This window comes from Sander vitreus, chromosome 4, assembly GCF_031162955.1.
Source record: "Sander vitreus isolate 19-12246 chromosome 4, sanVit1, whole genome shotgun sequence".
NCBI classification, from domain to species: Eukaryota; Metazoa; Chordata; class Actinopteri; order Perciformes; family Percidae; genus Sander; species Sander vitreus.
The window spans coordinates 6,120,013-6,135,882 of NC_135858.1; the positions used below are offsets into that span (position 1 = coordinate 6,120,013).

A 15,870-nucleotide genomic window follows, 5' to 3' on the forward strand; every position below is an offset into this window, starting at 1 on the left:
AAGCCAGAAAAAATTCCACCCAATATAGCGATTATACTTTCATAATCAGTGACCCCTGCCTGCCACTCCCATCTAATAAACCTGCCCCTGGCTTTCCCAAACTGATATACAGTGGATTTGCACTTAAGTAACCCCTCCCTGTGTTTTGTCCCGCCCCAGCATTCTGGTTCAACAGGAATTATATTGATTTGTGGAAGCAAGATTTTCTCCTCAACACAAGCAAGCAAACAATATTTTGTCACCATCACAACCCTCTGAAGAAAGAAATGTAGGACAGCGGGTGCATAGTTTTCTGATGTCACAAGTTATGTGACGTAATAAAGTTTGTTTCTTGCAGGAGAGCAAATTACCACATGCTGTAGGAATTGCATTGCATTTTATTTTTTTTTGAGAGAGAGATTATTAGACTTGTATCCAGGCTGGGGACCCAGACGGTTGCTGTTGTGATGGCCATTTCTGCCATCCCAGCGGTGCCAGGGCCAACATCAGAGTGAGTAATGAGAGGAACAGAGGCAGGGAGGGATGAAAAACAATCCCTGGAAAAAGGAGATAAATAGTCCTTTTATCAAGAAACATGTCACAGACTGAATCTGCCTTTCTTCATCTGTCCTCAATTTGCATCTCATTTTCTCTCTCTTCAGCTGTTTTCAATGTGGTGCCTTTCACAGTCCCCTCTTCTTTCCTATACACTCTTTTCATTTTGCAAGGCCGATAACTGCATGTTTGTGGACATAGAGAAGTTTAACAGGTTCTTCATTCAAATGGCCTTGAGGTAAACCAGTATTACGACAGATATTGGGTTGACTTAGCTCACACTGTACATGGCAACATAATGTTTGTAAAAACCTTTGGCTAAAGGGTTGGTTATCTCTAAAAGCAGCGTAATACTTTCCTCTTTTGGAAACTGTCAAAGTGACTTTCTTCTCAAGTCGTGACAAAAAATGACAAAAGAACATCTAAAAGTGTTTGTATTGTCTCTGGTTTAAAATGTTGTGCCAGCCACCACACAACAGGTGAGACACTGAGCTGGAATATCAGTAGGGCTTTGGTACACCCTGTTGTGTTCATTAGTTTACTCAGCTGCTTATTTTATGCTGTCATTCATACTTATCGTCTAGCATATGTTCTCTATCATTCTCGCGTAGATAGGAGCAATAGACAAGAACAAAGATCAGATGGAACACTTCCCGTTCAAAGAACCCTTACCTCAGAGTTTGGTCAGGTGTGTCTACTCTACAGTATTGTTTTGAAAAATTATTTTGAGATTACAGCATGGAAAGTTGCTAACAGGCCATGTAGGTTACTCAGCCTGGGAAGGAAGACTGGCCTCTTTGAAATGCCACCATACAGTCTGTTTCACTGTCTGAGCTTGACTTACCATCTTCCGCTTTTCCTATTGATTCATCATAATAATCTCAGTTTGATTCTGAACCTTTGGCCTGGGTAGCCTTGGAGTTTTGGTAATGCAATACAGGCACTCTATCTTGAATTTCTTATTGGCCTCCTGGATATAGATTTGAAACTTTTCGAGTGTGTACAAGGAGAAGCTGATCTTTTTTTTACTATGTTTAGAGGTCCTTTTCTTACAATTTGCCAAGACTACAGAAATGGAAGGCTATTGATCCAAACATGCAGGAGGTTATCTAATCACTCTCTGCATCTCTGGCTCCCTGGCTACTAAGGGAAAGGTTTTGCGAATGTGTTTGCATGTGACTTCATGCTCAAGATGAGAAGTGGAACAAGGTGTCTTCAACTTTCCCTGCTTACAATGCCTTTCTCACTTCTCTCTCTCTCTTTTGGTACTTCAAGTAAGTATTGGGTCACTGACACCCCTGGGATCATGTATCTAGAGCAACCCCAATATGCCTATTTTCTGTTCTGCCTACTTTCTGACATGCAATCACTTCATCTTTATTCATCTAATTGAAAATGATCTTTTGGTCCTGATCTCTCTCTGTACTGGCCGATAAATTAAAGCCACATCCTATTTCTTTTCTTTAGTAAGCTCTCACATCGGGCCTGCTCTTATTAACTCTACAGCCATTAATATTGCAGATGTTGAAAAAGAAATAGGCCAAAATGTTTTGTGCTTTTTCTTGTCTTTAAATATTTATGCTAGCACTGCTTTGATGGTTGCAGTCCATCGCTGTCTGACTTGGTTGTTTTGGCTTAGTGGAACTCTTTGGTATAACTAATTAACTCTGAGATGGCTCGTGTTACCCAGCAGTCTGGCTGTGGCTGGGAAGTGAAAAGCCTAGAGAAAAGAAGGGCTCATTATGGTGTCTGTGGATGGGAATGTGTGTTTTATATTTGGCCAAATTACATCAGCAACAAGGCAACCTGTAATCCGTTAGCCGTAATGATGTGTAATCCCTCTGGGCAATACAAATATGTCACCTTACTTTGACCTACTGTATAATTAGAGTCTCCCCTGGGTTAATCAGTGTAGTGAAAATGAATGGATTGCAGTATCACTTAAATGGCTTGACAAATACAGTAGTTCTTGTTTTTATTGGGGGCATCATAGACCTTTGAAGTAATACATAGGTGCTGACAAGAACTGTGAAACCTCAGGACATCACAGTAAAAAAAAGTAAAGATGATCAGAAGTAGAGTCTTGCAAACTGCTTCCAAATTGAAATTCTACACATTTCCTGTAAAGTAACAGATTAGTCAACTGAATTTATGTCAATTGAAATATCAGATTCAAACTTCAAAATTCATAGTTTACCGTCACTTGTGGAATTACTGCTGTAAAGTTTGCTGTTATATTTCTGCATGCCACTCTTTTCATGAACAGATGTTCATTTAAAGTTAATTTTCAAAGACATCTCAAATTGAGTATTGATTGTATCAATTTGCACTGATACTACACCTTGAAATACCATTATATAATCACTGACAGTATTCCCAGACAAAAGTAATAGCAGTATGATAAGAAAATCAACTGAAATGTTGTCTTATGCATCTGTGTGTGTGTGTGTGTGTGTGTGTGTGTGTGTGTGTGTGTGTGTGTGTGTGTGTGTGTGTGTGTGTGTGTGTGTGTGTGTGTGTGGAAAAGACCTAGTATTGTAATAATAGCATTGCACTCTTTCCTTCTCTCTCTTGTTTTCATTACTGACACCTCAAGTTTTCTTTTAATTGTCCATTATTGAGGAAAATAACAAAGCTGCCTGAACATTTAGTACATATTATGTACTATAAATTATGTGAAAGTGAAAACTAATCTTTTGTAATTACATTTCATTCATCTTCTTTGAACTATGTAAACTCAAATATCCCCCAACACCAAGTTTATACTGGTGGACAAACAGAAAGCTGCATTTGGAACTCTCAAGTTTTCAGTCACCAGCATGTTACTGATACAGTTCAAATGAGATCTGTTTGGCATGATGTACTGCTGCCCTCTGCTGGATGAAAGAGACATTTAACTGAAACGGTTTGCCAATGCACACATACTGTACAATGGACATACACAGGTAGATGTTCTTATTCCAGCATCATCCCAGTATTTATCACTTACAGGGGATAAACACGAACACCTGTACAAACAAATACAATGCGTAGCAACAAACTGTCAATAAGTACTGCTTTTGTGAGGCTCATAGCTGCTGAGATTGTGTTAGACATGGCTATTTTGAGTGTGCAGTGTTTTTGTACTAAATTGTATATTTTAATATACATATGGCTTACAGTTATAGGGGTTGAGTAGACAGAATACAGTATGACAGAATAATATGAGCAACTTATGATAAAATGCAATTGTGGTTTCGACCGTCGACCGTTCTCTGGGATATGTTTTCATGCTAATAGAATGTGACCAGTTTTAGCGCAAACTGCTAATTAGCTTATAACGCTAGTTGTCGGGGCACGGATAAAGTAAAAAGAAAACGCTATTTCTATACTTCTAACAAGGCTCTAAATAGCACCACACTTCCACGGTAGCATAATGAGGGTCCCTACATGTAAACCGACGAACGCTGTGCTTGAGCTATTTTACTGGTTTTTGGTTACATGGCATTCGTCGTTCGACTGGTCGTGACTGTTTTCCCAAGATGGCGCCTGCCTGTATACACAAACGATACTGTGTTTATAAACTATTTTAATAAACTGTCTGTACACTTAAAAAGTTATCAATGCTTTGGTGTAAACCGATAATTCATTATGCTACTGTGGAAGTGTGGTGCTATTTTGAGCCTTGTTAGTGGTGTAGAAATAGTGATTTCTTTTTACTTTTTACCCGACGACTAGCTTTATAAGCTAATTAGCAGTTTGTGCTAAAACTGGTCACATTCGATTAGCATGAAAACATATCCCGGAGAACGGTCGACTCGGTACACATGTGTTATTAACCCCTAGGTTCATTTTGCGCCGGATTTCTCCTTTAAGTTTACCATACAAAATGTCAGACACTCACCAGCCACATTAGCTTACACATTCTGGTTTTGACCAAAGCTCTATGAGTTTCTTGAGTTCCATATTCAGTCTTTTTACTAAAATATTTGGAAAACCTTTTAAATGCAAATCCTCACAGCTCTTTTTGGTATTTAACCTGAAGCTAACCCTCTACCAAACAGCTAATCAAAATGTATTTTGATGTATGTGTAATGTACTTCCCTCCTAGCAAAAAGATTAAGCCTGTTAAATTGGAAGGAAGCCTCCTCCCAACATTTGGATCAGGGATAGTCTTAGGTCCCTTAATTTCATTTTTCTTTTTGCAAACAGGAATATGTTGATTTTCATATTAATAATACTGTGTACCAAATAAATAAATTGGTAAAAAATAACTGTACAAGCGAACCTTTCTGACGTATTCTCAACAAAAAAGTAACATTGCGCTTCACAATGGTAGTATAATTATACAGGGGATACTGTATTGGAATGGGTATCATTGTACAGGTGTTCATGTTCCACTCAGTTTATGTTTTGTAACTTATGATAAAGACACAGATTCATATGTAAGATCTGACAGCACAGCACTGTGAAAGCACATGCAGTAAACTTTTTGAAGGAGTTTATTTTTGTATATTGTATCTATATACATGAACATTTACAATGCACTATATGCAAGAGGTACAATCCATAATAACACTATAAGTATGGCACATAAGAAACGGGTAGAAAAGCTGAACAGTACGTGATGAACAAATGTGTGCTTTAGAAATAATGGAGTTTGACGGATGAAAAATCACATGTAGTACAGCTGCATTCCAAAAGGAGCTGGGTTAGGAGAAACTATGGATGCCAGATTATGTAAGAACAGTAGAGAAGAGTGAAACTTCAGTATCCATCCTACAGCTGCAGACATGAGGGGCTCAGATGACTCTTAACACTGGCAGTTTATAGGTAGTATGACAATGGCTTTTTCCCCCAGCTGTTTCCATTAAGTCCAAGTGTTTAAAGTGTGATTTTATTCAGCAGTGTATATACAGCATGAACAAGGCATTAATAAAAATGGCACAATAGTATATTCTTATGTTACTGGGCTGAAACAGGATTCAAAATACTAGAAGGTTAATGTATATAAGAGTAGATAGAAAATGAATGTTTTCTAAGGTCTCTTCTGGAGACATGACCTTAGTACAGTACTTTGATAATATAAAGACGGACAAAGAGTACAATTTCATGTAAGGGCACATTCATCATCAATTGCAAATTGCACTGCATTCAACTAGAAGAAATCAATTAGCACTTCAGAACTGACATTTTTCTTTTTCAAAACCTACAGATTCAAATACAAAGTGTCTTTGATAGTGTTCATCCTTACAAATACTGTTGACTGGTTGTCATGCTGAAGGTCATTCCATAGCTTTGTAGGTTCAACATAATAGCAACACTGTGTAAAATTCCACAAGAAATATAATGTACACACACTGGGATGATTACGATGACCTCTTACTCAGAGCATACTTTTTTCTATACAAGCAAATCCTATAATTCACTTCAATATCTGCAGTGTATATTTCATAATATATATTCAGAATACCAAATATCTCTCTAAAACGGTGAGCAATATTTCCCTTTTACTAGCTGCGAATACTACCACAGTATGGAGCAAAGTTTGTTTGTGAGGTTATACCCATCACAGAACACAGGCTGTAACTGTCTCACATAGAAAAATGAAGGATGTGACGTTCTCCTCCAGAACAAAAAGAGTGGAATCCAGTGGAACCTCAGGTAACAGACAGAAAAAGAAAAGAGTTGACTCGGAGAACTTGTTTTGTGTGTGGGATGGTCCTTGTAAAAAGGTGAAACCGAGGGCATAAATGTTCTTTTGGATGAAGCATTTGATGTATCCAAGCTGCAAATAAAAAGTGAAGGCTTCTGTGAACTCGGCTGGATCAGCGCGTTTGGAAACCATAGCGTCTTCATATGTTAGATCATACTCCAACAAGAGGTTTCCACTGCTCCCTTCCACATAGCGCCATCCCCATAGACTGTAAATTAGTGGACAGAGCATGTGAGACGTCACCCATTGGTTTGTGAAGATCTGCTATGAGTCGTTGCGTTTGCCGTTACGGGCGCAGCCATCCTGGTTGCGGATGTGACGATTTTAAACGAAAGGGAGGAGCTGCTTACACTCTACGTTACGTTACACACTTTCACTGGCAATCACATCATAGCCCCCTGCTTCGTCGCTTTATCGGCGATTTTAAAATCAACGAGACCATAATTCAAAAAATGAACATCATTCTGTGTTGCAGAAGACTTAAAACTAGCGATTGAGACCATAAACTCATTATGAAAATGGTTACTGAGGTAATAAATCAAGTGAGAAGTGGGTCACTTTCTCATAGACTTCTACAGAAACCGACCTCCTTTTGCAACCGCACGTGTCGCCCCCTGCTGGAATTCAGATAGAAAGCAGGTTTAAGGCACTTCCGCATTTGCAGCACTTCGCCGAACCGGATGCGTTGTCCATTAATATACAGTCTATGGTCATCCCCCACTTTTACCTTCCTACCACTGGGTGGCAGGCTTGTCTAAGATCCCCCTGGTGACTACATTTTCACATAATATTCCACACCAACAGGTCAGATGTGATGAATTCTTACTGATGGTCTGAGCTCAGAAGCAGCAGGTAGCTTTGTTGTGCTCCACGGAGGAGTTCTAGCAGTCACAGACAGCAGGGCGTGTTCATTTAATTGAGCAGGTGCTATAAAACAGTAGCCTCCTCCATAGCATTGACCCATCTGGAACACAAGAAAAAAATGTTTAACATAATGGTTCATGGAAAACTTAAAGGGGCACTCCACTGATTTTACATGACAGAGTCACTTTACCCCTCCCAGACTACTGCTTTTATCATGCAGAAACAGATACTACTGGTTGCATTATAGCAGGGGTTGGCAACCTTAGGCACGTATGCCACCATTGACATGCGGTAGCTCAACCAATGGCGCACACTTGGTGTGCAAGAGACTTTTGGGAAATTTCCCAATCCGCATGCCAAATGACCTCTTTCAGTCATTGGCAGGAGCACAGCCTGTTATTTACAGTAGTTTGACTGACTTTTTTCCCCATCCGCATTCCGCGACAACCCGCCCTACTCTGCCTCTGATTGGCTAGTACTTTTTTATAACATTTGCTTGTTTGCTACTGCACATATGTAAAAAGATATATGCACTTTCTTTTTACAAAGAAAAACCCTGAGATAATTAAACGTATAGTAAGTGATGTTACTCCAATACACTTTTTGTCAAATTCAGCGAATATCTCCTCACCGTCACCTAGCTCTCTATTTTTCTGTGTGCGCTAAAAAGAAAACAGAATTCCTACACAGCCCTGACTGTGTACATGCAAAACAAACAAAAAAAGAAGAAAAAAAAGGGAAAAGAAACCTCTGAGTGAAAGGAGTGAAAACTGATAAGGGCTCTAGTCATTATGGACAAGTGAGTAAGGCCGGCTACACACTGCCTGCGTGGCGTGAGCGTGGCGTTTCTGTTGCGTGTCCGCTGTGTGGCGGCTGCGTGGATTTTTCTGTCTTTACACACCAGAAACGTGTCTGACGTGGCGCTGCTGCTGCTAGCCTTGTCTGTACACATGTATGTTTCCCATTGATAAAATGAAATACCATGTTAAACATAAATATATACTGATTTGATTACAGCAAAGACAACGTCGGCAATTGATGGCAAAATAGGCTACGGAATATTTCGTTCTGTATTGACAGGTGCATTATTAGAAAATCGATTATGTTTTTTTAATTACATTTATATCTGCATTTATATCAAAACCTAGAGACTTTCAGACATCAACATGTAATTTATTAATATGTATTCGTGTCAAAATGACATATAAACATCTTTTCCTATTCTATTTTGCCTGGAAACGCTTCCAACACACGTACGTGTCGCGTGAAAAATAGGCGTCGGTCCTATTTCTATTATGCACGCGTTTTCGGCACGGCTTAAGACGCGCCTGAGACGTGCGTGTTATGCAGGCAGTGTTTAAGCTCTAACCTGTTAACATGGGAGCCGAAATATAAACGGACACGCCACGCAGCTGACACGCTCACGCGACGCAGCCAGTGTGTAGCTGGCCTAATAACGTTAGCTTCGCTGTTTGCTGTTTTCAATAGTTCAGTTTAACCTCGTCCGTTTGCTATTGTTTCTAATGGCTACTGCAGCATTAGCGACAGTTTGCCTATCCACAACTTAAAGTGAGCTAATATCGACTCTGCCATATTTCGTTTAGTCAGCAGAGACACAGAAGTCGTCGCTATGGCAATGCGTGTCCATGAATCTGGGGGGCGGAGATTCTGAAGGAGGGGTGTATTTGTTTTAGCTTGGGAAAACCCTGACGAACTTCCGGCAAATTTGAGATTTGCTCTGCAAGTCAGTCTGGCCAAGAGCCCATTCAAGCCCATTTCCATTTTTTCCAAATCGAGGCACCAATCACAACCGTTGAGGCGGGCTTTACACGATGACGATAGCGACGGCAAACAGCTTTTTGTTTACATTCAACATGACGGCCACCGAAGCGCAGCAACCCGTTGATGCCGCTGTCGCTGCTACGTCACCCCGGATCGTTGGTCTGATTAGTTGAAGGACTATCCAATTGCGCCCAGAGGCATTTGAGCAGCGTCTGTTGGTGACGCCCCTTTGGAAATGAGCTGTGAATGAAGCTTGTCCAGACCCACTCTCAGTTACAACTGAGAAGGGCCTGGTGTCAACCAGGCTATATTTGTTTGGCAGTTTGATAGTTCAAATATCAACAATCTTGGCGCAGCATCGCTTACTGCACCTTTAAGCTGACAGTATGGAACAAGCTGATCCAGATACATTGTCAACAGTCATTATGATAATTGGTGCCTTTTGTACGGATCAGATTAAGTTGGAAGAGATAAACAAATGCAGTCTCACTACCACTTAGGACAACAAGCTTCCATGAGATATACAGGTCATATGGGAGTATGAGGAAACCTTATGCTCACAGTTCCCTAGTGGTCTAGTGGTTAGGCTTCAGCGCTCTCATTGCCACGGCCTGGGTTTGATTCCCAGTCAGGGAATGTGAGTTTAATGAACACTTCAGCTCCGATACAGAAAAAAAAAGCCATTTCTGCATAAACAAATCACCAGCGCTGACCTGCGAGCAGTGTTTGGATCATCAGCCCTGAATGTATAGTAAAGGGTTTTCTTGTGGTATAGATGGAACACATTGCTGCTTTCTTCTCCCTCTGGCCTCTCTGTCAGCTTGACGGTGAAGCCCTGCAGAGGTAGACTCTCTGAAGCAGCTTTATCCTGAAGAAGGAACCAGAGTGAAGACATTAAACACAGGCAAATGAGTTAAAAACACCAATCTTGCTGTCAGCAGCAAAATGCAAATAACAATGATTTCATGCTTCAAGAAGAACAAAGCAGTGCAACACTCAGATGCACACTTGTCAAAAGAAACAGAGAGAGAGCACAGAGAATCCCTTCATTAGTCTCATAAAGTGTTCTGTCCAGGAGGAAATATGAGTGTTAAATAGTTCTGTACTGCATTGTTTCAGATGTGAAGAAGAAAAAGGATAGATAAAGGTTGCGAGGAAATGCCTCTGTGATTAAGTGATCATGAGAGTGTGCAAGTGTTTTTGGGCTGGTGTGGGAGACTCTGTGCCCCCTCACCTCACGGGCTGTGAAGGTGTAGAGCACCTTGTCTTTGAGGAGGAACCATAGTCGCTTCCACTTCCTCTTGCTCTTCTTCCGGCGCTGCAGGCTGCCACTCATGGTGGAGCCCTCCACAGTAAGCGACACCTGATGAAATGCATGACACATTAGATACACATTATCCTACATTAATGCAGATACACAGATAGAGGGACTGGATAATACAGTGGTTCTCAACCTTTTTTGGGCCAGCTCCCCCCCTATCCATTTTCCAGCCCCCCATCAAATTGCCCTGAATATTAATGATAAGGCCCTATTATTGTTATGATTATTATTACTGTTGTTATTAGGCCTATTATTGTGTCACTATTGTTATCAAAAATCATCAAAAAATTCATATCATTGAATGAAAAAAATGTTTGACGGCTATGTACATAGACTTATCAAAGATAAATTATGTTAATGTTTACGACAAGACCAATTTATAACGCTGTAGTACAGAGTTCATATAAGATACTCTGACGTCCTGTTACCATGAAGGCTGCACGGAGCTACGCCACACGAAGCTGACAGAAACACTAAAGAGGAGAAGAGTGACGATACACCACCTGTTCAGTCGCAGTGGCCTAAACTGGAAAGTTTGAATGTTGCAGACCATTGCAAAAGTAGTTTAAAGTGTAAACTTGTATTGTTGTGAATCTTTGGTAAGTAAAAATTTCTTTTTTCATTTTTATTTTCTTTGTAGATGCACTCCCCTACAAAATCACTCCAGTAGTTGAGAATGATTTAGTATTTCTAAATAGGGCTATTTATGTCCTCTTGTAAAAATTTGTCTTTTTTTTCATATCGCAATATATATATCGCAGGGAAAAAAATATCACAATGTAAGTTTTTTTCAATATCGTGCAGTCCTAGTGTAAACTTGCCTTAAAACAAACGCCCGCAAGGGTACCTCAACGCGCCCCTTTTCAAAATATTACTTCCAGCGCCCCCTGTCATCCTTTGAACCCCCCCTGGGAGGCTGTATCACCCCCTTTGAGAAACACTGGGATAGTATAACCTGAACCTTTGGCAATATAAGGTAACACAGTACAACAAGGCCACAAACAGTTTCAACAAGAATTGACAATAAGGATTCCAAATCTAGTTTCAAGATTGCATTACATTCCTGTTATTTTGTCCAACCCCTGAAGATAGGAATGAAGGGTAGAGAGGTAGATAGTGAACCCTACTTGCAGCTGTTTTTCACTATAACACTAGCTTCTGCAGTGTATCAGTTGTCATACATGCCAGACATTCGAGTACAAAAGCTTGACACATGTGCTACAGCTCCCTGGTGGTCTAGTGGTTAGGATTCGGCGCTCTCACCGCCGCGGCCCGGGTTCGATTCCCGGTCAGGGAACGTTCTTTACTTATTGAATAATAAGTAAAATACCTACTGTAACACTAAAGTAGCTAGTATGTGTTGAAAGTGAGCATGTTGTCATTCAAACAAAACAATAAGTCAAATGAAGCGTCTCTAGCCTCACCTTTACGTCCATCATATTTACACTGAGAAGTGGATTTGGAGTTAGTAAAATTAGTCTGGGATACATTGTGATTGAAAGATGCCATATTTTGAGTCTTGTCAAATGCAAATGTATGTAATGCATGAAATGAAAAGAGGTATAGATGGCAATTGTAGTCCACCTGGTTGAGAGGGGAGGTGCTCTTCCTGCTCTTCCACAAACTCGGGGGCTGCAGGCTCTGGAAGACAGCAGAGAGGGGACGGCTGGCCCGGTGAGTCCGAGGGCTGGAGTTACCGCATGCCCCCGACACGCTGCCACCTACAGACACAAACACAGTTAATACCATATCAGAGAGGAAGCATCACACCAAGATATTTTTCTTTCCGCTGTACTCCCCCAGCAGTGAGATACTTCTACATACAGAAAGCAGAGATTCACCTTTTTTCCTGAGCTCAGCATAGCAGTGGTCACACACTTTGGCAACCCTGTCTTTGAGGTACTTCAGTGGGTATCTGTTCCTGGAACAAGCACGACACACCACCTGCTCAGAGAGACAGATGTACATACCACACATAGACATAGATTTACATATTACATAGAAGGGCTATCTTTGACCTTTGGATACTCGATATTTGAACCAAAAGTTGAAATTACCATTTGCAAAATTAATAAATACTCTCACAGATGAAAAAAATGATACATTAATAAAAAATGCCTATTTAAAGCATGTCACTTGTTTGGTGACATTATTACTCTTTCATTCGATAATTTATGGAGATTAAATGATGAACCTAGGATAAGTCAACCACAACGAGTCACAGTAGTTTTTGCAATTCTGCGTGTCTGACCTTGCCACAGGCGTTGCAGTGGTGTCGTCTCAGCGTGAGGCTAAAGTCAGAGGTACAGTTCATGCACATCATCACATGAGAAACTGGCACCAGTACAGGAGCAGCCTCACCCAGGGCCATCCACAACTTCTCACGGGCCTGTGGACACATACGAGGTGACATTAGACGAGGTGAGAATGACGTCGAGATTTTATAAACAGATGTTACTGTCTGTAAAACACACCTAATTATAAGTCTTAGTTAAAGGAATATAACAGATAGTTTCAGTAGCAACATTTTGTGAAACAACCCAGATGAAAAATAGCTCTAACTTCATCAAAGAGCCTTAAGTTTTCTTACCTCACTGCAGGGACCACCAAACGTACAGAGTCCTGCAGCATGGTCTGCTATGGCTCGACTCAATGTGTGGAACCAGTCCTCCCTCTCTCCAACTGAACTGTAGACAGAAGCAGACAAACAATTACAGCTGATACTGCTGAAAGGCTTTAGACTTGACGTAGAGAGTTGTTTTTAATTACAGGAGAAAAGGAGTCTTGGGCAAGTTTTCAAATTCACAGACATTGATTTCAAGCTTTTGGCAGTCAGATGCTCACCTGGCTGAGAGTGTAATAGTGATGTCAGACACCTCAATCCTAAGACAGTTCAGCACGTTGTCTAGGACAGGTTTGCTCACCTGTGTGTGTGTATGAGGGGCAAAACACATCACAGTTCAGCCATTGTGTAAAGTGATAAAGTTGGGAGATGAGCCGAGATTGTCAGAGAAGAAAAATGTTAATGTACCTTCATCCCAGAGAGAGAAAGTGTGTTCTTAAGTCTGTATTTTCCATCCTGCTGAGGGTAGGTGTACAGCATTATATCGTTCATCTGATAAAGAAAATAGAAAGAGGAAAGAAGAGGTATATTATGTTAGATTTCACTTTTTGGGAATGTAAAACTTATTCAGGATGTAATACCCCCTAATTACCAAAAGGTGGTGGTGTTACCTTGAGAGAAATAGCAAAAATTGCAGCACACACCTCTTTGTTTAGTCTTTCTTTCTTGAAAGCAACTTCCTGGGCTCAATTACTTAAATCATGTTTCCTTTCACAGTGTTCACACATCTGTGCTACCCCTCAGCACAAAATTCCCATGTATTCACACAACAAAATAAGGCATTAAAAGTGTTTATTTGCTTATCAGACGAAAAGTATTGTGATCCCCTGAACACACTGAGAAGTCCATTGTGTTACGAGAGGTATTTCATTTCTTCCCAGACAAAAGAGATGACATCACTGGTCACACCTAATGTGTGCTCTAAACATCCGCTGGGGCCGTAAAGGCAGCATCCAGGAATTCTCCACCCTGCTCCAGGCTCCAGGCCTCACCTCGCCCTTCCAGCCTTCTCATGCTACACTGAGAACCAAAACTGGGTGGAACCGGCCACCTTCACCACAACAACAACAACACAAACAGCAGAAGTTACGAGTTCACTGGCTTGACAGTGGACTATAGCCAAGCTCCGAGCCCTGCCTCCGACCTCTGGGCTGCAGCCACCACAGTTTGTTTGCTCCACCCTGTGCTGCTCATTTACTCGAAGATTCCTTCCAAAGAAACCCAACCAAGTGCCATGTTAACAGACTTCACAAACGACTTTCCCAGATGAGACGCAATATGTTCCTACTTGACCCCTTGGCACCTAAGGGCATTTAGTTTTTCAACAGTGGCATTTCATCTCATCCAGTAACCCTTCACCTCATTCGCCTGCCTCTTTCACTCATACTCTCTTCCCTCTTCCAGTTTTCTCCATCTCCATCCTCCTTCTAATCCCTTCCCCTCAATCATTCACCCCGTTTCTCTTTCTTCTTTGAGCCCAGGCTTGTGACATGGTTGCAGCTTCTCTCTGTCTCTGAGGTGAGTGATGGCTTTCATCTTCACCGTTGTTTGGATTCTCTTTTCTTAAATGCCCATAAATAACACCTGACCCACTGAAGCCATCAACTTCAAGGGAGTGAATGGCTATATAACCCTAATAGCCTACAAGTATCAACCACCAACCCTTTTCAGCCATCGCTCAACTGCATTCTCTTTAGAGGGATTGGGAGAATGATGGAATAGAGCAAAATGAAGATAAAGATAGAACAAACATCAATCCATATCTTCATGTTATATTCTGATCCGATCAACTAAGCCAAAATCATAAATGCTTCTCCTGCGGATATGTAGCTCAAGCATAATTCATAACATGAGACAGCACTGATTGCACATGGAACAATAGAGTGGGCTTCTCTATTTCACGTTATGTGTTTGTGTAGCACCACCACGCCTCCTCCGCCACCTCCTCCTCCCTGCATTCTACAGGGTGTCTGGCCTTCACTTTGCTGTCAGTCCCCTCCCAATACACAGGAAGCCAGCATCCAGTGACCCACACCAAACATCCTGTAAGGAAGTGGGGCCCTGGAAAACAAGTCCTGAAAGGGGAGGAGAGGAGAAAGGCGGAGAGGGAGGCCCTTTCTGGATGGGTGTGGTGCCAAGTGGAGGTCTTACAGCCTTGGCCTCGTGCCCCCCTCCCAACCTCACCTACCTCGCAGACCAATCTCCACCCAACATTCTCCAATATTTTCACAGACCAAACTGGCTTTATTTTTTGCCAGTGCTTCAACAATATGGCAGGTGTTTTCTATAGTAGTGCAAATCAATGATGTAAGAACCCCTTTGTCATTACAAACTCATGGTGTGCATCAAAACTGTGTTTAAACTCTCATAACTTTATTTTAAAGGAACACGCCAACTTATTGGGACTTCAGCTTATTCACTGTATCCCCCAGAGTTAGATAAGTCCATACATAACCTTCTCATCTCCGTGCGTGTCGTAACTCTGTCTGACGCACCCACCGCTAGCCTAGCTTAGCACAGATGCTGGAGGTGACCGGCTCCATCTAGCCTACTGCTCCCAATAAGTGACAAAATAACGCCAACATTTTCATATTTACATGTTGTGATTTGTATAGTCACAGCGTGTACAAATAACAAGGTCACATGAGACACAGCCATCTTCTAACCGTATACATACTGGGAACTATATTCTCAGAAGGCAAAGCACTGCTACTTGGGCGGAGTGATTTGCTTGCAGCACCTGAGAAGCCCCGTGGTGAGGAGCAGAGAGTTCGCCTGGAGTTCGTTCAGTTGCTGCGAGCAAATCACTCCGCCCAAGAAGCATATTGGGAGCAGTAGGCTAGATGGAGCCGGTTACCTCCAGGATCTGTGCTAAGCTAGGCTAGCGGTGGGTGCGGCAGACAGAGTTACACGCACGGAGATGGGAAGGGTATGTACGGACTTATCTAACTCTGGGGGATACGATGAATAAGCTTAAGTCCCAATAAGTCGGCGTGTTCCTTTAAACTCTAAGGCTGCCAAGGTTTCCAAAGATATCAAATATGTGAGGCT

The 15,870-nt window shown here is 41.5% G+C and overlaps 1 protein-coding gene and 1 non-coding gene across 3 annotated transcripts in view; one reads left to right on the forward strand and one right to left on the reverse strand.

Annotated features, from left to right (window-relative positions):
- Positions 1–5,005: 5,005 nt before the first annotated feature.
- The window catches only part of fgd5a (FYVE, RhoGEF and PH domain containing 5a), a 34,307-nt gene continuing 23,442 nt past the window's right edge, over positions 5,006–15,870 (reverse strand). The window contains exons 13-21 of one of the 2 annotated variants that reach the window (XM_078247908.1): positions 13,228–13,311; positions 13,041–13,120; positions 12,787–12,883; positions 12,448–12,585; positions 12,038–12,140; positions 11,781–11,917; positions 10,137–10,238; positions 9,589–9,743; positions 5,006–7,193 (exon numbers count right to left, since the gene is read on the reverse strand). In XM_078247908.1, the coding sequence (XP_078104034.1) occupies positions 7,157–7,193; positions 9,589–9,743; positions 10,137–10,238; positions 11,781–11,917; positions 12,038–12,140; positions 12,448–12,585; positions 12,787–12,883; positions 13,041–13,120; positions 13,228–13,311 (933 nt within the window). In that variant the 3' untranslated portion in view covers positions 5,006–7,156. Of the gene's footprint in view, positions 7,194–9,588; positions 9,744–10,109; positions 10,239–11,780; positions 11,918–12,037; positions 12,141–12,447; positions 12,586–12,786; positions 12,884–13,040; positions 13,121–13,227; positions 13,312–15,870 lie in introns of both variants that reach the window. The other variant, XM_078247907.1, reaches the window with a different exon arrangement.
- trnae-cuc (transfer RNA glutamic acid (anticodon CUC)) lies at positions 11,422–11,493 on the forward strand. The gene has a single exon. It is a non-coding gene; the product is annotated as a tRNA-Glu (tRNA).